Here is a 25,223-nt window from a genome sequence, read left to right on the forward strand (position 1 = left end):
AACTGTTAGTATCTTCAGCATAGCAGAAGCTTTCCAGAGGGAGAAATTACCCATCAGTGCAAACTTGACATTTTTCGCCTCCTGATCCATAACTGCCATTTCTCCAGAACATTTATATTTACTGTAAAGGGCCGAATGTATGAATGCTGTGGGTGAATATTAAGTAACTACATAAACGTCAAGGTTGCAGTTGCAAGAAAGCTCCGTGGAGGGCCCTGGGAAGCTTGCATTGATCTCCGATGAAGTTTCATTCCCGAATCCTGCTGACAAGGGGAGACAATTGATGTGGACCATTATTAAGGCTTTAAGTGTTTCTCCATTGTTAAAGATCTTTTACAAGCCCGGAGTAACTGATAGTGCCCAAGGAATTGGCAAAAGCTTCACTTAGAAATATAGGCTGGTCAGAGAGATAAGTAAAGCCCAGAGTGCAGATGCCCCAAGCTGGCTTACGCAGCAAAGGTGGAGGCCAGGGCGAGCCCAGTGCTGGGGCCTGCCACCCCGACTCTGCATCACACACTTCAGAATGGAGGGAAGGCCTGCTCTCCGGCTCTTTCACGCCAGAAGCTGAGAGAGTGGCTCCTTCTTTCAAATCCACCTTTACATTTCCTCTGCCTTCCGTCCCCACCTCCGTGAAAACCTCCTGTCCCGCCATGTAGTCCATCTGTTCTCCATGGCTGCACGAAAGATGTGACAGGCGTCCAGGAGACTTGGGCGCGTATGAATTACGCAGACCTAGAGATGCAGACTGACTGGACTAGTCAAACGCCCTGGATGATTACGTGCGTGTCCTGCTGACCTGGAGCTGGGAGGAGAGCAAATATTACGGATGACAGAATCTAGTTTCAAAAAGATCTCGACACACTGACGGATTGGTAAAATCTGCTAGATGAACCTTATAAGAGACACAGATGATAAAACTAACATTTTCTGTGTACTGGCTCTGTGCTTGGCCCTTGCACATATTAGTTTATTTCTTCCTTATGATGACCCAGTGAGGGTTGGTTTTATAGCCCTGTTTTTAAGACGTGGAAACCGAGGCCTCTCAGTACAGGGGAAGGTGCATGTTACATCCGTGATCTAGAATCCAACCCCAGTTCCGCCCCCCACTTAGCCAGCAAGCTACTCCATCCTTGAAAAACAGCGACAGTGAGGCTTGATGGCGGCCTTGTATGTGTCAGGCTCCGGGGCTCAACCCTTCGCAGGTATTACCTCATCAATCCTCAGAATAATCTTTCTCCTATTTTGCAGATGAGGAAGGCACAGATAATTTAAGTAACTTGCCCAAGTCACACAGTAAGTAGCAGCGCCAGGGTTTGAGCCCAGGCAGCCTGACGCTACGCTCTTAACAACTGCTGTACCTTCTCCGTTCCCCATATGATAAAAAGAACCACTGTGTCGTCTGTGAGCGTCGGATGCGATAACTCACGACAAGGGCCTAATATAGTGCTTGGGGCCTAGTAGGCACTCATAAATAGTCCTGGGTCATCATCATCGTCATCAGTTACACGACTTGCTCAGGCTTATAGCTGATAGCCAGCAAAGATCTGGGATTCGAACCCAGGTCTTGTGCCTGCAAATTCACTGCGCTCTTTCTCCATCTCCCTTCTGGAGGATTGAGGTCTGTCCTTAGGTCACTTTCTCAGTACTGGGCACAGTGTCTTCTCCCAGCAGGTGCTCGGCGAGTGCTCACATAGACGGGGCTCATTTTGTCGCTCATTCGCCAAGCATTTGCCAACGTCCTGCTCTGTCCTGGGGGGCCAGAGAGGAAAATAACATAATGCTAACCCTTCTTTTCTCCCCCCAGGTTCGAATGGTGAAAGACGGTGACCCCTCCTGGAAGCCCACTTTTATTGTGAAGCCTGATGGTGGTTGTCAGGGTGACGGAATCTACCTCATTAAAGACCCCAGTGACATCCGCCTGGCAGGCACCCTCCAGAGCAGGCCGGCGGTGGTCCAGGAGTACATCTGCAAACCTCTCCTTATCGACAAGCTTAAGTTTGATATTCGTCTGTATGTCTTACTGAAGTCCTTAGACCCCTTAGAGATTTACATAGCCAAAGATGGACTCTCTAGATTCTGTACGGAGCCGTACCAGGAGCCCAGCTCCAAAAACCTGCACCACATCTTCATGCACCTAACCAACTATTCACTGAACATCCACAGCGGCAACTTTGTCCATTCGGACAGCACTAGCACAGGCAGCAAAAGGACTTTTTCTAGCATTCTTTGTAGGCTGTCTTCCAAAGGTGTTGACATCAAGAAGGTCTGGTCTGACATCATCTCCTTGGTGATTAAGACTGTCATTGCCCTGACACCAGAGCTCAAAGTTTTCTACCAGTCGGACATCCCCGCAGGGAGGCCGGGGCCCACGTGCTTCCAGGTAACGTCGCCCGTCCCCCGCCCGAGTTCTCAGTCTTGATAGGGCCTCGTGCGGGACGAGGGGTGGGGGCGGGCCGGCCAGAGGTGAGGAGGGGTGGTTGCTCGTGTGGGACAGTGCCTGCCATTCATGTATTCATTCCCTCTTTTGGCAGTTTTTACCACCTGCTTAAGGTAGGGGCCAGGCACTGTCCGAGGTCCTGGTCAGACCGGAAGTCAGGTCTCTGTGAGAGACAAATAATTTAAAAAGTAATTAGTGTGAAGTGTCACAAGTGATAAGTGGAGGAGGAAATGTCCTGGGCACTGAGATTGTGGAGCCGTCTAACGTCTTCTGGGTGGGAGTAAGAGTGGTCTGGGAAGGCTTCCTGGAAGAAATGACAAGTAACCTGGACCCCGAAGTTAAGAGTTAAGTGAAGCAGGCGAGACTGGGCAAGGCTGGGGAGGACAAGGTGTTTTAAGGGGAGACACGTTTGCAGACCTTGGAAGAGGAAAACATGAATCATTTGAGGAACTGAAAGTGGTTCAGTGCGGTTGGAGGGGGGTCTGGAGGCAGAGGTTGGGAGGGAGATGAGGGAAGATGAGGTGGGAGAGGTAGGTGAGGGCCAACTCCCTGAGAGCCAAGGGCAGTGAGGGCCACTTGAGGATGTTAGCAGGGGACCGACGAACTCAGATTTGCACATTACAAAGAACGAACTGGCTGCAGGGAGGGGACGGACTGAGGCAAGGCTGGGATCGGGGAGGTGACTAGTGAGCTGATCGCTTTCGTACTGGCGAGAGATGATGCTGGCAGGGCGGAGATGGGGAGAGTAGGAGTAAGGGCCGTCGAGGAGGTAGGATGGCTGGGCTCGGTGATTGGATGGAGCTGGGGGAGAGCGGAGAGATGGCGGCAGTGAGGGAGCAAGAACCGAGACCGAGTGGCAGGTGGCTTAAGCGCTTACATGCATGGACAGAAGCCACCGGCAGGGAACCAGGCTTGTGGAAGACGGTCGAGCTGGACTTGGAAATGTCTTTGAAATGCCCGTGTGACATCCATGTGGGAAGGTTGAGCAGACAATTGGACATTTGGGCTTGGAGTTGAGGAGTGAAAAGTCTGGGCTGCAGAGAAAGATCAGGAACCCATCAGTGTTCGGATGGTGACGGAAGCCACGAGGGGCTGCAGAGTGAGACGAGGCCTGAGAAGGTCTCAGCCATGTAAGTAAGGGACAGTGGGGGAGGGGGACCCCGCAGAGGAGGCCCAGAAGGAGCAGACCGAGACATAGGAGGGACGTCAGGAAGGCAGACACCCTACTGCCCAGGAAGACGTACCTGGAGAAGAAGCAGGTGGGGGCGGCCTCGCAAATGCTGCTGAGATGCCCGACGAGGCCCCATCTGAAAATGTCCCTGTACTTCCTGACTTCAGCGACACTTGTTTTCAGTGGCGTGATGGGACAGGGGTCAGAGTACAGTGTAGTGAGCCAGAGCACGGGAGGGAAGGCCATGGGAATGCGCATAGACATCCTTTTGTCATTCGGCTGTGAAGGGGGAATGGGGTTGGGGGACATGGAGTCCAGGCACTCAGTAGGCTCACAGCTTCCTGCCACCAGAGAAATCAGAATGGGAAGGAGTCTATATGACGGGGTACCTCTGGGACCCTCAGCGTCTAATCTTTAGTTCATAGCAGTTGTATATAAAAAAAGAATACCTGGAACACGTGTGTAAGCTAAGGAGCAGAACAACAAAATAACCATCCCAAGCCCCGCCTCCCGGCCCCAGCGCCCAATCACCGTGCCGCTCCCCGTCCCGTTCCTCCCCCTCTCCCCCCCAAGGTAACCGTTATCCTGAATTTTATGTTTATCGTTTCCTTGCTTTAAAAATACTTCTATTACCCATGAATATATCCCTAAACAATACACTGTTTTCTTTTGCTTGTTTGGGGGCTTTATAAAAACGCGTTGCAAGGTGTGTAGACTTCCGCAATATTCTTTTCCACCACGTGTTCGCGCGGGTTGTTGGTATCAGCATCGCTTCACTTGCACTGCTGTGAATGGTAAATAGGCACCATTTGTTGATCCGTTTTGGGGGTTATTTTCTAGTCCTTTATCTAAGACTGTGGCAGAGGAGTGACCGTAGCACGGTGCAGGATGGGGAGGGAGGCAGTGGGGCAGCAGAGAGGAGGCTGGTACTGAGGCGCGGCCCCAAATCCAGGGCGGCTCCCCCGGGGGCTGGGCGCCAGCCATCGGGGTCTCCAGGCAGGAGAGCAGACCCTTTGGAGGGGAATTCCGGCAGGGGTAGTGCCAGGAGGGGCTCATCGTCATCAAGAAACCTGTCCTTAGGCACTCAGACCCCATGTTTTGGGTCGCGGGCAGGATGTCCAGCTCAGCCACCATGTGTGCAGCTTAAAGCATTAGAAGGGGGAAGTGAGCAGAACCCAGAAGTAGGACCAGAGAAGACAGGCCCTGGCCTGAGACAGCGAAAGCTTAGGGTGAAGGAGACAACTGCAGTGTGGGGGCATCCAGGGGTCATTCCAGGGGACTGTGTGGTCACATCTGTTTGACAGTGACAGCTATTCCAGGGGTATCATGTAGGCCTGGCGTGCATGGCCCAGCCACGGCGCCCTGGCACAAAGAGGGTGCAGGGCGGAGGGCCAGGGCGGTTGTCTGGTTATAGACAGGCTGCCTGGGGCAGTCATCGGGGTGGAACCCGGCCAAGCTGTGGGGGCCTGGAGGGCAGACAGGGAGGCAGCCTCTGGTTTGGACAGATCATGCCTAGCGAATGGAACCACAGTCCTGTGACCATTTCCATTGCCTGACCGCACTAAATGCTTCCAGGCCTGGGGTCAGGGGAGGAGCACGGCGCTAGAAGTAAGTGCAGGGGTCTCTTCCTGCAGCGCTGTGTGACCTCGGGCAAGTTTCATCACCACCCTGAGCCTCCGTTTCTTTTTCTGCCTTCTGAGGAGCCTTGCGAAGTAATGTAGGCGAAAACGCTTTGACAAGGTAGGAGGTGTTCGAAGTTTGAAATGTGTTTCACCATACATTTCAGATTCACAATGACTGAGAAAATATTATCCTTTTCTCCTTGGAGGCCCCTCCTGCTTTCTTTGTTCTTGTCACTTGTTAAATAAAGCACTTGTTAGCGTGCGTCTCAAGCATCTGAACTAACTTGGAACCAAAAGATATAGGGACAGTGTATTGTTCTGCCATTGACTTGCTATGTAATCTCGCACAAGGCACTTAATTTCTGTGCCTCAGTTTCTTCGCCCATCCCACAGGGTTCTTGAACTCACATGAGATAAAGTTTATGAAGGGCTTTGCAACTGTAATATTCTGCGCATATGTAATAGATTATTTCTTTGCTATGAAGCCCCTTTTTGCTTGTAGCCTGGGCCTGGCCCAGATGCCAGCATTCCAGGACATAAACCCTAGACAACAAAATTACACTTATCGCAAACACGTGACCATGACCCCTTTCCCATTATAGCCGCAATAACTACTTGGGAAATTGTGATGGCCCATGGCAACTGCTGGCAAGGCCCAGGCTGTGGGCAGGTTTCCTGTAATCTCTTGCCTAGGAACGTGGCTACCCTGCCATTTTGGCCTTTCTCCCTGTCATTGCCTAGGCAGCCCCCAACAACATATCCTCATGTCGGTCTTCTTGAGGGCAGCAGTGTGACCTTGGCTTAGACAGTGAGGTCCGTCTGGGTGTAGATGATTCATGTGGCAGAAATGCACATACAGAGGAAAGGTTCCCAGCTCAGCTTTAAATAACATTCATTCCAGTTCCATTGCTTGGTCTGTCTTCCCCTAGTTCCATGTCTAATTCTCTCCTTGACCACGACCCTTTCCCCAAATGTCTGGAAGAGATACCTTCCCTAACTCGTTAAGATGCTTCTCCTCTTTCTTCATTGTTCTTTAACTTCCTCCTCCCCATTCAGCCCCAGACACCCATAGGATGGAGGCAGATAAGCAGCCCAGTGGTCACGCGAGGCTTGGGTTTCATTCTCAGATGCCCTGGGTTTGAGCTAACTCCAGCTCCTCCTTCCAGCAGCTCTAGCTGGTGAACTTGGCAAGTTAACCGCTCTATACTTCATTTTCCTTATCTGCAAATAGAGATGATATTTGTATCTACATCACAGATTTTTGTTTCAAGATCAAATGAGAGAAAACCATATAGAACATTTGACACGGTACTGAGCACAGAGTGATCACTTAATAAATGTTAGGTTTGTTTTCATTATTACTGTTATATGGTTTGTTATTCGTAACAACAGTTCTCAAACTTGTCTATGAGGAAATGCCTTGAAGTTATAGGAAACTATGAAATCGTCACATTTTAAACATAATGGAATGCCGGGTCCTCAGCCTGGCATTGGTTGCCTCCCAACCCGGCTCCAGCCTCCCTGCACCCGCCCTGAGGCCTGTGGGCCTGCCAAACGGAGCTAATTCTTGTCTCTTGAACATAACTTGGACCACTTCTGATATTTAGGCTATTTTCTTCCTTTGGACTCTAACGCATTCCCTGGGCACCCGCTGAGATGAACCCTGAGCTAACTGTGGGGCGTGTGGTTATGGATAAGACACAGTCCCTGTTCCTAAGAGATGCACAGTTGAGCGGGGAAGACCAACACATAGGAATGATAATTCCTGGTAATGAATGCTGTAAGAGGGTGTATGCAGGATGTCAGGAGGGCACAGGAAAGGGAGCAACCAGCTTTGCCCAACCCAGTCGAGGAAGGCGTCCCAGAGGAAGGGATGCTTAAATGACGCTCAAGGCACGAAGAATTTGGCAAGCAGAAAAAGGTGAGAGACACGCCATACTCTCCTGGTTTCCCTCCTACATCACCGGCTGCTGCTTCTCAGTCCCTCTGTAGCCTCAGCAGTGCCGGACACCTCCAGGACTCAGTTCTCAGAAAGTTCTCCTGCTACCTGCCTCACGCCCTGAATGATCTCATCTATAGAGCCCCACGGCTTTAAGTATCAGCTGTGTGTCATTGACTCCTAAATTTGTATTTCCAGTCTCGACCTCTCTTTGAGCTCCAGACTGTTATAACCAACTGTCCACTTACCTTTCTTCTTGGATTTCTAGTGGGTGTCTTCCACTTGGCATGTCCAAAGTCAAATCCTCGATTTTCCTCCTAAACCTATTCTTTCATCGTCTTTCCTGTTTCAGGAAGTGAATAACATTCAGTCAGTCATACCAAAAACCTGAGTCACCCTTTTTTAAAAATTTTTTTCCTCCTTCCTACATCCAATCCATAAGCAACTTCTTGAAAAGAGACTTTAAAATACATCCTAAATGTAGCCACTTCTAGCCATCTCCACTGCTGTCCCCCAGCCCAGGCAGCCACCAGCGGTATTTGTGCCGCTGCAGTAGCCTCCTAATTGATGGCCCTGTTTCCACTCTTGCTGTTTATAGCCTATTTTTCTCACTGTAGCCAAAGTGGCTCTTTTAAAACATGTCAGATCAAATTACTTCCCTTGCTCAAACTCTCTAGCGGCTTTCTCATTGCACTTAAAATCCTGGCTCCCTACCATGGCCTACAAGATGCTACATGATCTATCCATTGTCTTTCTGTCTGACCTCATCTCATACCACTCTCCCTCTTGCTTGCTCCTTGCTGTTCTTCAGAAGTGGCCATTGTTCTTGCTACTGTTCCCTCGGCCTGGAATGCTTTTACTTAGGTCTTCAAATGACTTATTTGGTCACTTCATTCCGTCCCTGTTCAAATGTCACATCCTGAGACTTTTGCTTCTGGTCATGATGGAGTAATCAAGATTGCACTTAGCCTCCTTCTGCAAGCAACTATAATACCAGACAAAAACCATGAAATAAATGTTTTTCAGACTTTGAGTAACAGACAGCTCAGCACTGTGATCCCTGAGGAAGAGAAGGAAAATACTGAAGGTGAGTCTTATGGTTGCCTTGGCTTTCTGTCGGGCAATTTCTGGAACATGGGCACTGGGAGGTGAAACCTAAACATCCCTGTGACCTCAATGAGTTGAGATGGAGATCAGAGTTTGAGAATGTGCAGGTGGCTGAAATTCTACTGGCAGAATGCTGAAAGGCGGTGGGGGCGAGGAGAGACTAAGCTATATAACCGTATGCAAAATTTTAAAAGAAAATATGAACTTAATGAAGAGAGAAATGGAAGCTATCAAAAAGAATCAAATGGAACTTCTAGAGAAGAAAACATACAATACCTGAAATGAAAATTTCACTGGATGGAATTACAACAGATTACACTGCAGAAGCAATAATCAGTGAACTTGAAGACCTAGCAGTAGAATCTATCCAAAGTAAAACAGAAAAAGGAAAATGACAGGAAAAATAAAATAAACGAACAGACTATCAATGACCTATAGTACAATATAAGGTGGTCTAACATAGGTGTAATTGGAGTTCCTTGAGCAGAAGAGATACAGGAAAAAATATGAAGAAAGGCCAAAATTGTCCAAATTTGACAAAAGCTATAAACCCACAATTCAGGAAGCTTAAGAAACTCAAAGTAGGATACACACACATACACACATGCACACATCAAAGCTTATCCTAATCAAACTGTGGAAAACCAGTGATGATAAGAAAATCTTAAAAGCAGCTAGAGAGAAAAAACACTTTATTTTCAGAGGAACAAAGAATAACCAAAAAGTTTTCATTGGAAATTGTGCAAGCCAGAAGGCGACGGGGTGACAAATGTCACCTCCTTAGAAAAGCCTTCCCTGGTCATCCCGTCTAAACCACCAACCCCTCCCTTCCCCGCACTGTATCACACTCTATGTTCTTACCTTGCTTCAATTATTAACGTGCATGTGGTCTCCTTCCTCTAAAATAGAAGCTCCAGGAGGCAGGATGTTAAAACATCCTCTGTCTTGTACACTGGTTTGTCCCCAGTGCCTAGAACAGTACTAGGTATTTAGTAGGTGCTCATTAAATAGTTGGTAAATAAAATTGTCTTCCAGGCAACATAGTATAAAGGCAGAGAGGAAGAAAGCATCCTAGAACTAATAATAGTTCAGCACAGTCGGAACCCGAGAGGTACAGTCGTGAGTGGGAGGGAATAAAAGTGGGGTGTGAAACAGATGCCAGGTCAGAGAGGAATTTGTAGGACATGCTGTAGGACTTGGGCTTCATTTCATAGACGGGGATTTTCGGCAGAGGAGTGTTAATATTCCATCTGTGTTTTATAAAAATACTGTGGCAGCCCCCTGTGCCAGATGAGGGGTGCGGCTGAGAGCGAGGAGGTGAATGCGGAAGCTGTCAAAGTAGTTCCGGTGCAAGATGGCGAAGACCTGATCCAGACTAGAGCGCTGAGGATGGGCCAGATCTAGCAAGTTCTTTGGAGGTAGAGCGCACAGGAGTTGGTGTGCAGGTAGATGTAAAGGATGAAGGAGGAGGTTCTGGCTTGTGTGATTGGGTGGATAAGGAATAATGGAGGCAAAGTCACCTTTAGAGAAAGATGACTTGTTAATTATCTTTTGCTGTATAACAAATTATCTCCAAACTTGGCAGCTTAAACTAACAAATATTTATTATCTCCCAGTTTCTGTGGATCAGGAATCTAGGCTTAGCTGCCTGCCTCTGGCTCGAAGTCTTTCATAAGGCTACAATGAATGTGTTGGCCAGAACTGAAGTCATTCCAAGGCTTGACTGGGGAAAGATCCTGGTCCAGGGTCACTCACATGACTTGGCAGGCCTCATGTCCCCCTGACTGTCACCCCACCTGGGCCTCTCCTTCGGGCAGCTCACAGCGTGGAGGCTGGCTTCTCTCAGAATGACGAGGGAGAGAATAAGAGAATGTATCCCAAGGTGGAAGCCACAGACTTTTTATTACCTAATATTAGAAGTGACATCCCATCATTTCTGCCCTATTCTGTTTGTTAGAAAGAAGTCACTAGGTGTAGCTGACACTTGGGCAGAGGGCATTGCACAAGGGCATGGACACCAGGAGGGGAGGACCATAGAGACCATGTTAGGGGCTGCCAGCCACAGACAGTGAGCTTGGATGTATTGAATCTGGGGAGCCTGGGACCTCCCAGTTGGGCATACCGTGGATACAGATAGTCGTGTAATTCTGGAACTCAAGTGGTGATCCCCGCTCGTTGGAATGTAGCTTGGAGCCTTTGTGTGAATTTACAATTAATGGCTCATGGTCCTGTTCTCCCCAGCTTGTTTTGGAAGCTTCTAGAAATCAGGGATGAAGAACAGATATCTTTGAATCCCCAGGGTACCCTCAAGTAGGAGGCGCACAACACATAATTGCTGATTGAATTACTTGGAGGAGGGCAGAGTGTCACATGATTGAAAAGGTCTCTCTCTCTCTCTCTCTCTCTCTCTCTCTCTCTCTCTCTTTCTGTTTGACAATTCCTGCTCTGCCACCAGAATGGAGAGAGGTTTACCTCTTTCTATGTTGCAGGTTTCTGGTCTACATAAAGTGGGCGTTAGACTAGACTAGTCATTTAAAAAATATATAAAGCTTTTCCCCCTGGGAACCCCAATATGTAAAATAGGTAAAAGTTGATCTGATCTGGCCTCTCCAGTGCTTTTCTAGACAAGAACCCCATTTTGAAAAACACTGAACCAAGTAAATTCCTGATTTTCTGCCAGCTCTGTCATTCTTGGGTTTTATGACAAGGGCAACTCTAAGCTCCTCCCAGTCCTGTGATTGTTTATTGAGGCCCATTGGTGCTACATATTTTATTGAACTTTTGAAAAAAAAATATTTGTATTTCTTTGAACTTGTGAAAAAATACGATCAAGCTGCCTTCATTAACTACTATGTTTCTGGTACTGTACAAACTGTTTTCCATCACTTTATCTTTATTTCATCCTGGCTCCCCTACTAGATTGTAAGCTCCATGAGGGCAGGGACTTTCTCTAGTTCACCACTGTATTTCCAGAAGCTAGAATAGTGCCAGGAGATAGGATACATTTCAATAAATATTTTGTGAATGAATGAACTAAGGTAAGGACTATTCTTATTCCCATTTTACAGATGAGGAAACTGGGGCTTAGGGCTGCTTAGTAACTGGCCTGTAGGTATATAAGTTAAAGGCAGAACTAAGGTTTGAAATGAGCTCCCCTGGACTTCGAAGCCACAAATGCCATTTCTTGTTGGTGAGATTAGTAGGAAACTGGGAAGGGAGCCAGCGTACACTGAGTACCTCCTATATGATGAACACGATCCTAGGTGCTTTTTGCTTCTATGATCAACTGCCCTTCAAGGTAGCCTTCGTTAGCGCCCATTTTTAGATGGGGAAATGAAGCTCAGAGGCTGAGCACCAAACCTAGAGTCGTTTCGCCGGTATGAGAGACTGAGCTGGGACCACAGTCCAAGTCTTTCTGACTCCAGAGCATCCCTGTGCAAGATCCAACATAGTCAACTACAGGCACAAAGTTTAGGTTCCAGAAAATATGCCACTGGCGGGTGCAGGTCGATGTGGCTGATGAGGTTTCTCCACCCACCTCTCCAGCTTTCCTGTAGCGTTACTTTCACAAAACTACTGTGAGCTGAACGTGGGGGACTCTACCAGGCTGAGCGGGTAGAAGTCCAAAATCATAGGATGTAGCAAAAAGCAAGCACTGATGACTAAGAATGATAAACGTTGGCACTGCAGCCCACCATTCTCTGTAGCCTCATCAGCATCACGTGTCTCAGACCAGGTCTGAAGTTAGACTGATGATGTCACCAGAGTCTCTTAAAGGCCTCATCACTCATATCCACGTGTCATATATTATTAAGCAGATCTATAATACATGTGACATTTTCTACTGAATTTCCATTCCTTTCTTTTCATGATCAGAGAAAGAAAAATAGAGTGAAGATGACTTTTCCCAATTTCTCATCCTTATTGCCCTTATTTGAAGAATAACCTTGTCTTGAATTATCCCCCCAAATGGCCATTTAGGCTCTGATTTCATTAATAAGGATGAAGCTACGGTTTAATAATTATCATTTAACTAACGCACATTCTATAGAGATGAGGAAATGGATTTCCTCTCATCTTTTCTTCTCGAGTCCACCACAGAGGGGCTACAGCTACATCTTCTTTTCTTTATTCTCCACCTTATTTTTTGAAACTTTAGGATTGTATCAGTTATGGTAGAAACTTTCTACCTTATTACCTCCTATAGAGAAAATGAGAGTCTTCTCAAGAATCTGACATCCTCAGAGTCGTCTGAGTCAGAATCTAATTAGGTCCTGCCATCTCGAGGAGGAGAAGGGATCATCTAGGTGAGGGGTTGTCTCGGGCAGAGGGAACGAGGCGCACGGGTGGCCGAGGGCTTGTGAGCCCAGAAGAAGAGAACGCCTCACTTGAGACAGCCTGCTGGATTCAAGAGCAGGCGTTCAGTAACGGTGTTGGATTTGGCTTTGGGTGTGAGTCGGCTTCGTGGGCACGTGGTCTGTACAGTCACAGCGCCCTATATTCTAAAGGCCTCCGTGCCTGGTTTAATGCTCTGTCACCACTATTATGACATTGTTAATGCTTTTTGAACAAGGGGCTTTGTATTTTCATTTTGCACCGGGTCCCACAAATTTTGTAGCCTCTCCTGCTTGGGTGTGGAATCCAGCTTGAACTAGCTGGATCTCACATCCTGGCTAGGTGGTCTTAGGGAGATCCATTGGCCTTTCTCACACTCAGTTTCTGCCTGTATAAAATGGAGAACATAATCTCTACTTCAAATGCACTGTCACAAGGATTAAATGAGATTATGAATAATTGGTGCCTAGTAGGTACATAATAAATATTCCCTTCTCCGTAGCTAATAGGGTATATCAGAATCACCCCGGGGGATTTGTTATTCACAATACATTTGCCTGAGTTCCACTCTGAAAGAGTCTGACAGACTCATAGATGTGAGTTGGGGGATGAGTGGCGGTTTCGAAAGGGGTCCTTATGTGACACCGATGTACACCCAAGGTTAAGAAAGGTAGCCTTGAGTTTTCAGAGATCTAGCTAAGAAGCAACTTAAGAGAGGAGGGCAAAAGGAGAGGGAGAAATTGATGGGCTACTACCGATCCTTAACATAATCAAACCCTATTAAAGAAGAAAGAGGTCATCATCTTAGAGCACTTCAGATGGTACGGTAGTGCCGAAATGCACTGTGGAAACTCATCCCATTATCGAGGCCCCTGTAACACATTCTGCTGTCCATTTGGCCTGACGAGTATGCCCAGAGGAACAGGGGCTGTGGACAAGAGAGGCCAGGGTCGAGGCCCAGGCCGGGGACCACATTTAAATTTATTTTCACTTTCCTGACCCTAATACCATCCTCAGCTCCTAAAAAGAAATTGTAGCTAGAGGGAGTAATTCTGAATTATGTTTATCCTGCCCAGATTTTAGGCTTTGACATTCTTCTTATGAAAAATCTGAAGCCTGTACTACTTGAAGTTAATGCAAATCCCAGCATGAGAATCGAACATGAGCAAGAAGTAAGTCTTTTGAGTGTGTCTCATTGAATCTGTTGCCATCCAACTGAATGTTTCTGCTCTCGTGCTACTCACTTGGCTAAACAAGATTTGACATCCCTAAATTTGCACAGCAAAGTTCTGTTCAAGTCTAAGTAATTTCAGTTTTGGTGAGCTCTGAACGTAGTCTATTAATATAAGACCCATCTGACCTATGGTAACTTCCCAGCATGCTCTTCTTCCAATTTTTTAAGATCTGCAAATATAGAAGCAGCTGAGCCTTTCCATCAGTTTTGACATGAACTAATTAGTTAGCCTCAGGAGATGAACTAATTGAAATTCTATGAATATGATTTAGCCATGTCGACATGCTTGAATCACTAAGATAAATAGTACATTTAACAGTGGTTATATTTTCCCCCCCTGGAAAAAAAATGCATAAAAAAGACTGGAAGGAAATACACCAAATACTAATAATGGGTTTTAAGAGGATTTTGTGGATTCTTTTAAATTTCTTAACCCCTTTCTTTATTTCCAAATTTTCTACAATGAGCATGTATAATTTTGATAATCAGAAAACCAGTACTATTTTTTCCTCTTCGTGTAATTTCTTGATTTGTAAAAGCAAACTGACATTTTTAAGGTAGTATAGAGGGAGCCTTTAAAATATTCTCCCCTTTAGATTAACGTAAGCAAAGTCTAACAGTACAACCACCGAATCTAGCGGGAGGATTGGTTACTGATAGTCACTTGGCCCTGAATCTCTGAATCTCTCCTCCGTAACATGGAATTCTTACCCATTCAAGCTTTCTCCAGGGGTGTTTGAAAACGTCCCCAGTCTTGTTGATGAAGAAGTGAAAGTGGCCGTCATCAGAGACACACTGCGCCTCATGGACCCACTTAAGAAGAAAAGAGAGAGCCAGTAAGTATTTTTTTATATCCTTTATTTCTATCAACTCCACTGCCCATGTCCTACACAGGTAAGTTAAGTTCTTGGAACGTGTTTAACATCACGAGTGAGATTTATATATTAAACAACCTCATAAATCATATTTTCATTTACGAATATCAGCCTCTCAATATAGCGACTCAATCAGGAGATGGAGCCTATACATGAACCTGACATCTGGGGTTCGGCTGATGAATTTCCAGCTGGTTGTTATCTGAATCTGGAAAGTCTCTTCTAAAAACCCACTTTCCCCTAGTGACAGGGTCTCCTCTCGCCCATTGGTGGGCGCAGGGTGCACCTCTGTGAAACCTTAAACAGGGAGAGACTAAAACAAAATGAAGGAGAGGGCCGCAGGTCACGTGGACGAGGTAAGGATCGCCTCCCTTTCATTTTCTTTGTGATATTTACCCTCTTGCAGCATAAGCTTTTTGTTTCAACATTTGCAGAGCCAGTTTAATGAACTTCTGGTGGTTCGAATATAATATTTCCAACAGTTCTAATTCCCCTTGGTACCACCCGCCCGGCGGACGTCATACTGGGATGTTGATTGGGGTGTGCCCCCCATCCCTCCCTCCATGGAATCACCCCTAAAATGAATGACATTTCACTTGGGTATTTTTTTAAAAACCAAATTCCTAGCTCTCACAAGGTAAGGGTTGAGTAAATATCATTGCGTTGGTTTTACGCTGAAAAATCAAAGACAAATTTGTTAAATAGCACTCCTCGTACCCCCGACAAATCAGAATGAACCAAATGCTCCCGGACGAGTAAAGCTCTTGTCAGCTGTGGTTTAAGACTGAGAGAGACGCTGACTTCCCTAAGGAGGTGATGCTTTTCAGGTTCCTCTACTGTGACCCCTCACTCACTGGGCTGGAAGCCTGGCCATTTTTAGGTTCCCTAGGTGATGCTACTGTGCAGCCAAGGTTGAGCACCACTGAAATGTCACTCTGAAGGAGTCATACTCTGAGTCAGGCTGGATGGCACCCGCTCTGCTGAGTTCTCCTCTAGGGTGCTCTTCCCGCTGTGAGGCACGGATTGTCATTGCTGGCAAGACTCGGCTGAGAACATTCACTGGTGGTTCGTATGGGCCTATCCTGCCAGATGTGGCTTCCACCCATTAGAGCTTCAAAGTGATGGTGTTTCAGGTCTGGCAAATCCTTGGAGCAGCTCAAGCACCATGGCAGCCAGACAGTGTCCACCTATATACGCATGCAGCTGCTTGCTTTAGTCAACACTGAGGAAAAAGCAGTGGATTAATGCAGCTTGGTCAGATTAACTGCAATACAACTCATTCCTCAAAAATCTACTACTCCCTAATGGTTATTGATCTCACCATAGAGATTAGATTTTGAGACACTAATCTCTGGGGAGATTTTGGTGGCTATTCATGCCCGTACAGCACAGTGGTACAGCTTTTTAAAGATGACCTTGACACATTAGCGTTCTGATTCCTTTGGTGGGAACAAGTCCAAAGGCCATTGTGTGGCTTGAGCCGTCTTAAAGTCTGCCACCAAAAACATAAAAAGATGTAAGGATCTCACTGTATTTCCACATTAAATGGCATCAAAACATAATTAGCTCTTTTTTTCTTCTTATTCTTGTTGTCTTTATGTACTCCTGGTATTCTGTATAATCCACATGAGCTGCACATCTAAAATTTAATAGCAATGGGGCACGGGACCGTTGGGAAAGATAGGAAAGGCATCTACAACATATTAAATTGTAAGTAGCAGCACCTTATCTTTAATTTAAAAAACGTTGACTTTTTTTTTTAATCGGTAACCAGGAACAATTAGAACTTTGAGAACCTGACTTCAATTCTCATAAAAAACTCTTTCATCTCACCCTTTTCTTACTGACAATATTAAGGGGATATGTTAATAGCTAAAAATGTCATTACTGGTATTTTCTTTTAATGTCACCTTTGTTTTTAAACTCAGCAATAATTGTCCATGAAAGCACTTTATAATCTGTAAAGTGCATTTATATGTAACAGGTTATTATTATCATTGTGATAACTTCATCACACAGAGAAAAAGCCTGAATTATTTTCAGCTCCTTTGTGTAGAAATGTTTCAGAATAACTTGGGAAAAGCACCATATTTATGCCCACAGAAAATGCAGTGTTTCAGTGATGAATCATACATGTCCAAATCTGAGCCTGTGTCATTCCAACTGCAGAAAATGGTGTCGCGTAGACTTACAGGATGGAAGTTACCTTTAGAAGCGAGAGTTTCTTGCATTTGTGCAGGATCCGACCTAAACCTTTTTAAACAAATGGTATGCTAGTCTTTCCCTTCAGCTCTTTAGCAACAGGGTCCGAAGTGTCCTTCATTAGTTCCTTCTTAAGTAGAGTTTGTCAGCCAGATCATTGAAGTAGGTCTTCACTTTCCCTGCACAGACTGGAAAAAAAAAAAAAAAGTAGATAGAGGCCTGTAGGCTGGGGTCAGTTTTGTAGCGGGACTGAAATCAGTCCTCATGCCTTCTTTGGAGAGAGGAACTTGTGACTCTGCTGATACCCATCTGGCATAGTTGAAAAAGTCTTTTCTTAAGCTGGAGAGACTGAGATTCAAATCCTGACCTTGGGGATATTGTGAAGCTATTTTGCGCCTCAGTATCTTTTTCTGTAAAATGGGGATAATGACATTAAATGAAACAACTTGAAAACCTTTTAATATATAGTAGGCACTTAAAAATGCTTAGTTTACTACTCAACAATAAAACCATCTACTAAAACGTGAAACAAACAAACAAACAAAAAATAGCGTTCAGTTACCATTATTTTTCCTGGTATACTTAAAGTAGAATTTTGAGTTTAAAACCAATGATACATCCTAAAATTGAAGCTGCTAGATCACTGTGGACTAGAATTGACAGTGAAGCTGGTCGCCAATGGGAAGTTCTGTTTCTAAGTAGCAAGATGTCATTGGCCCGGGCATATTTATTTGTTGGGTTAGGAGAAAATACCTTTGACCCCTGAAAGAATAAAATAGCTATCATATGAGAACTATTTGGAACTATGTATGATAACATTTTGTAATATCTAGTGACTATCGATTTTCATTCCAGCATTCTTTGGTGGCACTTAGGAACATGGAAAGGGGAAGGCTAATGGATTAGGGCTCTGGAACCATCACATATCCATACACAGAGCTAAATGGAAGTAAAATTCACATAATACAAAATTAGCTACTTAAAAGTGTGCAGTTCAGTGGCATTTAGTACATCTGCAATGTTGCGCAACCATCACCCCTGTGTAGTTCCAAATGTTTTGTCTCCCCGGAAGGAAACCCTATATGTATCTAGCAGTCACTCCCCAAAGCCCCTCTGCATCAACTTGCTTTCCGTCTTTGAATTGACCTATTCTGGACACTTCATATAAATAGACTCATACAATATGTAGTCTTTTTTGAGTGGCTTCTTTCACGTAGCATAATGTTTTTGATGTTCACCCATGCTGTGGCATGGACCAGTACTTAATCCATTTTTATGGCCAAATAATATTCCATTATATGGATATACCACATTTATTATCCATTTGTCACTTGGTGGTCATTTGTTTGGATGGAAGCCATCTCTTTTTTCAACCAGAACGGAACTGTAATGATCTGTTTTATATTTTGGCATTTTATAAGAGATTTCATTTAAGGGGAAAGAAACTTCTCCGCTACAAAAAGTTTTTAAAACCCTTGGTTTAATCCAATGCCCTCATTTTATTGATAGAAGCACAGACTATTAGGATTGAGGGGGACCCTTGGCACCAGTCAGATCTGGGGTGATGTCCTCAATTTCTGATCATTGTTCTTTGAGCTTGGCCTAGTGGCTTTGTTCTCTGATCTTGTCTATGAAATAGGGATCAAGGTATCTCTGTGACTGGATTGTCGCGGTCATCATATGAAATGACACATATGATAGAGCCTCATGACATCTGAGAGCATTAGACAAATGCTAGTTCTTAGAGTCACCAAGTGGTCAGTCAGGCTTTAAAGTTATGCTGATGGTGACATAAAAGTCACTACCTTCTGCGGCAGCCTAATTCAGTTGTGTATAAAATAGCTCTGAATCACCCAAGACGAAACTAAGATGAAGGTCAGTAACTTGCGCCAAAGCACAAAGATGGTTCGAGGCAGGGCAGACACTGGACCCTGTGTCTCCTGACTTCTAGCCCAGTGTTCTCTCTGCTTTGCCGTGTTGCTCCACTGGCCCCAGCTTCTACCTCAATTCGAAGCTAAGGGGAGAATATCAGGAAAATCGACAGAAATGTTTCCCTTTTCTCAAGATGTTTGGGCAGCTTAATGCTATCTTCTTTAAAGATTCTATCAGAAGCAGAAGTGAATAAATTGCCTTTCCTGATTATTTTTAAAAACAATTGATTAATTTTGAGGAGCTTAGTTAACCCGTGGGGAAACCATTTTGCTACTATTTTGCTCCTTTTCCTGAATGTAGATTCCTTTCTTGGGAATCATAACCCATTAGGCCCCCAGAATAATAACAACGAAGCCAGAGACAGGCTTGGAGGACTGTGAGGGAATCGTCTTGATGTCATATGCCACACAGTACCCTAGAGCTGGCATGTAGCCTGCTTGCCTCTTATTCAAAAGCGTATATTTGGAACATACCTTATATAAGGCACAGAAGCCCTTTGCCCACAGCAACATTTCACCATCCTCTCTCAGCTTCCTTTACCTCCTATTGCCATAACAACCAGGTCTGGTATACAGGCAGGAGTCAGCCTACCAGGGCAGTTTTCGCTGTAATTCAGAGAGGTTTGTTCTCCGACAGCTTCACTGGGAGCTCAGGCTGCACTTCTTACCTTGACTCCAAGCACAGAATCTAGGAGAGGGAAAACATTCTAAGAGAACAGAGATCAAGGAATCTCTCGGTGGCTCAGTTCTAGGGCTGGGAGCTTGCTTCCACCACCAGAAACGTCCTTCCATCCATTGTTTTATTTCAGATCCTTCTCATCCGAGGAGTGTAACTCTGTCAGGTCCTGGAGAGGAATATTGAAAACACATTAATCAGAGGTCCTCCAAGCCCAGACCCCTGCCCCTGAAATCGGCAGTACGTGCTACTGAAATCCCCTCAACATTAGGGAAGAGAAGTTCCTAAATTATCTAGATTAAATGTGCCTTCATAGATGTAGAACACCATCTTTCTCACCAGAGAGTAATCTTCTGGAAATCATTCAACTCTCCTGCTGAAGGGCATGTCCATGTGTGCATGGCTGACATTTTATTGAAATTCTTTGGTTTTGTTGATTCCTAAGGATTCCTTTGTGGCAAGACTCCAAAGACCAGCACCCACTGACCCCAAGCACTTTTGAAGATTTCACGTAAATCAGGAGTCCGAGTCACAGAGAGATGAACATTGGCATATTCGTTTGCATTCCATTGATTTTTTTTTTTAAGAGAGTTTATTGAGCACCTACTGTGTGCCTGGGAGACCACGGAAGTGAATTAGCTCACAGGCCAGTAAGGGAGGCAAGACCCACACATAAATATCTATGAGATGGAAAGTGTAAAGTGCCCCATACATAAAGACACATTGCCAAGAGAGAAAAATGTAGGCAAAGATTATTTCCTGAAGAGTTAAAAAAATGACAAGGAGGAGGTGGCACCTGAGCTGAGGTTTAAAGGATGAATAGAATTTGAAACATCCCCGAAGAGGAAACAAAGACACAAGGCTCTGCTGGGAGGAACTTAAGGAGTTTAAGTCAGCTGGAGAGGCAGGTGCATGAAGTGGGTTAGTAGAGGGGAGGAGCTACTGGGAAGGTGGGTGGAGACCCCGAGGTCAGAGGCGATGCCTCGAATGTCAGGCTAAGGAAACCAGAGCTTGTTTTCAATCTGGAGTACATGAAGGCTTTAGGGGGGCCGTGAGCCCAGAAACAACACAAACTTTTGTGTATGTGTGTGTTTTTCCTGGAGAAAAGGCCAGAAATTTCATGATGTTTTCAAAAAGTTACGAACCCAGCACTCATGTTATCATCAGAGGCTGCAGGGAGCTGAAGCAATTTGCCCAAGGTTGGGGTGTCGTGGCTCCGCTGTGCCCCGTGTGCCTCGCAAGGTCTCACATTTCACATGGCAGTCAGCAAACTAGAAAAGTGTGCATGCATTTTTAAGTAGGAACGGAAAGGAAATGACTAATGATAAGTGCATCGTGTTCTGTGCAAGAAATAAAACCAGACAACTCTCTTCCATTTGAAAATGTTTAAGCGTTAAGTCAGAAGTAACTAGAAAAAGACTCTTTTGCATGAAGTCTGTTGAGCAGGAACCATTTCCAAGACTTATGGGGAAGGTGGAATTTCCTGAGCTGATGCGAGTGTCACTTCAGAGACCGTTAGATAGGAGCTGAGCATCCCTCCCTCTGTCCCCTCTGCCCCACCCCTCCCGCTGGCAGGCAGGCCCTCCTCTCCCTCTTGCCTGTGCAGGGAGCAGATGGGAAAGTAGACAAGCATATGGCCAGTCAATCATCATCACGGGGAAGTGGCAGCGCGGAATTCTGCGTGGGCCCGTCCGGAGTCATTCCAGGTAGCGATGAGGCAGCAAACGCATTTGGAAATTTCCTTACGCATTGCTCCCGTGAGCCCTAAGTGTTCGCGTGCTTTCCAATCAGGAGCGTTGGCTTTTTGGAAGGAGGCAGTGTGGTCCGGGCTCAGGAGACCAAGGTTTCAGTACCTGTTCTACTCGGTCTCGGTTTAGTCACTATACCTTGTCGAGCTTGGTTTCCTCATCGGACAAAAGTGGGGGTGCAGGGAAAATAGTGGCTACTTCTGCCTCTTTCATAAGGAACTGCTTCTTGAGTGCTTACCGTGCATGGCACAGTGGCGACTTCATTTCTTCCCGGTTTGGCCTCACAGCAGCCAAATGCAGCAGGCGCTGTTGCTACTCTGTTTGACAGATGAGGACACTGAGACTTGGAGAGGTGGAGTGACGTGTCCAAGACACATCACTTACAAGCAGCAGATGGAGATTTCAGGCCGGGTCTGTGTAGCTCTTGCCTTGAGAGAGAATGGATGTGAAAGCATTTAGTCCACCAGAGAGATGTGTGTAAGCATCATCCTTACCTGCTTGGGTTCCCACCTTCACTTTAAACTTTGGGGCAGAAACTCATCTCTTTGTCTAAGCACTGAACTCGAGTAGATGCCTGTGGGTGATTGATTATCTCCTGGGAAGAAGCTCTGTGTCTAGGTAGATGGCCACTTCATTTTCAATAACCTTCAAAACCAGAATGAATAAAATGTAAGCCATATCGTGCAAGATCCACCCATGAGACAAAAGAGAAAAGTAACAGACAGAAAATCATTCATGTCCAGTGTGCATCCCAGGCTGGGAACATTCAGAAAGTTCAGAAGAAGGAGCCAAGGAGGAGGTCGGACCATATGATATCCCCAATATGGGACCGGTCTTGGAGCTATAAGGATGGCATTTTATATGATTCAACCTGAGAGCTGGCCTGGAGTGGTAAGCAGGCAGTCTTTTGGAGGAGGTTGGGGTTTACGTTTGCGTGGGCTTGGGCTTGGGCTTGGTTTGGTGAGAAAGCGTAAGTAGGTTTGGGGGAGGAAGGATGGAGACGGGAAGCTGGGACAGGGTTAGCAGAGTTGGGGGGCAGTGCATGGCAGGCCAGGACTGCCGACCGTGCTTCCAGCCAGGTGCTTTGTGGGTGGAGAGGAGAGATGCTCTTTTCTGCTACACGCTGCTTATTACATTTTTCCTCGTACAAGAGTCACATGTACTTATTGTCCAAAAATTGAAAGATGCTGAAAAGTGTGTAGCATGAAATAAAAGTTTCCCTCAAATTCGACTGCCAGAGTTAATCTATATTAACTTTTTAGTTCATAAAAAACAGTAAGATTTTTTTCTGTCTATATGGTTTTAGAGTGAGGCCATGCTAGCTATATAATTTTTGTACGCTGTTTTTATTTTTCTCCATTTTATGTGACAGTAATTTCCCCTTTTTTATTAACAACTCTGTAAACATCATTTTCATCAGTGGCCGGGCCAGAGTCTGCCTCCTTATTGGTGAATGTTTAGTTTATTCCCGGCATCTTGCACTTAAAGCTCTGTGTGCAATTTTGAATGTCGTCTCACGATGGCGAGAGCCCCCGAGGAGGCAGAGCTGGAGGTTCACTCAGATATTTAATGTACCGATGGGAGGACAGAGTGGGATAGAGTAGGGGCCCTCGAGTCACGTGCTTGGGAGTGAATCCTGGCGCTGCCATTACAGCCATAAATGGTACAGTTTCCTCTTTTCTCCATACTTTGCTTTCTTCATCCATAAAAGGGAGTTTGCAGTTGGATGTTTTTAAACCTACAAAGCAATGAGAAGTTCTTAAATTGGAGGAAGGGGGAATGGTGCCTACTCCCAAGAGATTATGGGAAATGTCCAACCTGAATGTATGTAAATAAATCAAACGATATATACAACCTGGCATCTTTTTTTTTTTTTTTTTTTAGGAAAAACGGTGCGAAGCAGGAAGTGGTAAAGTAAATGGGGGGGGGCTCCAGCAGCGGCGGGTTAATATTTGGCTGTGAGGATGAGTTTGATTTCCCTCTAATTATCTGCTAGATTAAAAGCAATGAAAGATCAGAATGAAAGCCAGTCTTAGGAATCATTTGAAAGCTCTTGGTTATTACACCGAATGGTGGGCAATATTCTCCAGCTACTTTCTTTCCCTTTCTTTTTACTCATTTTTTTCTTTTTTCCTTCGCCTTAAGTGGCGTAAGAACCCTGGCAATTGTCATCACAGAGGCTAATGTGACGGGGTGGGAAAGGGTAGAATCTGAACAGCGCAGAGTGGGGTAATCCGCCCCCAAGCTCGTCCTCGTCCGCGGGGTGCTCGTATCACAAGCGGGAATCCGCAGCACTCCTTGTCTAGCCGTGGAGCTGGTTTTTCGTCCTGTGTACTTCCTGTCAAAGTGGATGTCTTCATTCTCTTAAGGAGGATGGCTTTCTTCCTCCAGACTGTCCGTGCCTCCGTGGCACCTCGTGCATGCACAGAGGGGCGAGTGTCGCATGTGGACCCTGGCCTGGTGGCTGGGTCAGGCATGACTCTGAGCCTCCACGAGGTGCAGGATGTAAGGGAGCACCATCAGCAAGGTGAGCAGGATGGAGACAGTGAGAGGGACCTAGGCAGAGAGAACCGCAAGGCAGGACAGAACATGAGGCTCTCAAAGCACAGAAAGAACTCTAGCTGCGTGGTTCATAAAAACTCCGAGGTGGCATCAGTCTAACTGTCCGCTAACAGAAAAATGCGCTAATCACGGCTCTTCACTCCCTGGAACACTATGTGATAATGGAAGCGCACGAACTATAGCTCTGTACATTGATGCGAACGTTGAGCCAAAGAAGCGAGTCACAGGAGAATCTCTCCAGTGTGGTTCCCATGAAATAAAATCCCAAACAGGCAAAACGAAACTTTGTTTTATACGGATGTAACTCTAAGTGGCAAAAAATGAAGCAAAGCAAAGAATAATGATTGGTCAGAGAGTTTACGATGGCAACTTCGGGACCAAAATGAGGAGGGGGAGCTGTGACATGTCAGGGGCACAGATGGGCGGCTGAGATCCTGACTGTGCTCTATTTTTTAACCTGGGTGGTGGCTGCATAAGTATTCGAATTATTCTTTAAACGCGTGCATCTGTTTTTGACACTATTCTGAATGTGCGATATATCATGATTTTACATGTAAAATAAAGCCTTCCAGCCTGGCAGGATTAGAGCGAATAAGCAGAGAGAGTGTCAGATGCTGCAGGATCTAATGGGTCAGGCCAAGCATTTGGCTTTTCATCCTAAAAGCCATGGATGAGTTTTAAACAGCAGGGCGGCATGGCGAGATTCGTGTTTTTGTAAAGATGGCTTTGGCTGCTGCAGCATAAAAACCAAACTGGAGGGAGGGAGGGAAGGGCAGGTGTAGGGGCAGCGGAGAGTTTTGACAGGCGGTGGTTGCGCGGATGAGACGGCGGTGGCAGGATGGAGAGAGTGTTGCCTTCAGGAGGCATCGAGGAGCATGAGGAATAGGACTTGAGGACGGATTGGATGTGAGGGGTAGGGGTAGAAAAGGCATCCAGAAAGAGGCCTGTGTAGCAGCTGTTGGTCCCCGGGAGCCCAGGAGCCCTGGCGAAGCAGCAGCTTTGTGGGGACATGAGGCTGGGTCGTGAGACTTCCAGGTGTACTACTAGGTGGCTGGGTCCATAGGCCAGGGATGCATGAGGGGATGGGGCCCATTATGGGAATAAATGTTCTCTAGATTAGACCCAGGCATCCCCATGGGCAGACCAGACGCTGTCACCGAGTGATTTAGGGGAAACTGGTGAAGTGGGGTGGGAAGGGACAGGATGTCTGGCTTCAGACCCTGACTCTGCCCCTCTTTCTGGCACATTCTTTAACTGTTCCCATCATTTACTCTGCAGCAGCATGCTCACGAGGCTCACCCCGCTTGCTGGCTCAGTTGCCGGGCACAGAATCATCCTGTCTTCAAGGCACCTTTTGCATATCACCGTGTTGTCTTAATTTACT

The 25,223-nt window shown here is 46.0% G+C and overlaps 1 protein-coding gene across 7 annotated transcripts in view; it reads left to right on the plus strand.

The window, feature by feature from the left end:
- The window catches only part of TTLL11 (tubulin tyrosine ligase like 11), a 210,433-nt gene that overhangs the window by 80,216 nt on the left and 104,994 nt on the right, over positions 1 to 25,223 (plus strand). For 5 of the 7 annotated variants that reach the window (XM_039866701.1, XM_039866702.1, XM_039866703.1 and 2 more), the window contains 3 exons: positions 1,805 to 2,380; positions 13,688 to 13,783; positions 14,566 to 14,681. In XM_039866701.1, coding sequence (XP_039722635.1) covers positions 1,805 to 2,380; positions 13,688 to 13,783; positions 14,566 to 14,681 — 788 coding nt within the window. Of the gene's footprint in view, positions 1 to 1,804; positions 2,381 to 13,687; positions 13,784 to 14,565; positions 14,682 to 25,223 lie in introns of those variants that run through there. The other 2 variants (XR_005653696.1, XM_039866706.1) reach the window with 2 other exon arrangements.

The sequence above is a fragment of the Pteropus medius genome, unplaced genomic scaffold (assembly GCF_902729225.1).
Source record: "Pteropus medius unplaced genomic scaffold, Ma_sr-lr_union100, whole genome shotgun sequence".
NCBI lineage: Eukaryota > Metazoa > Chordata > Mammalia > Chiroptera > Pteropodidae > Pteropus > Pteropus medius.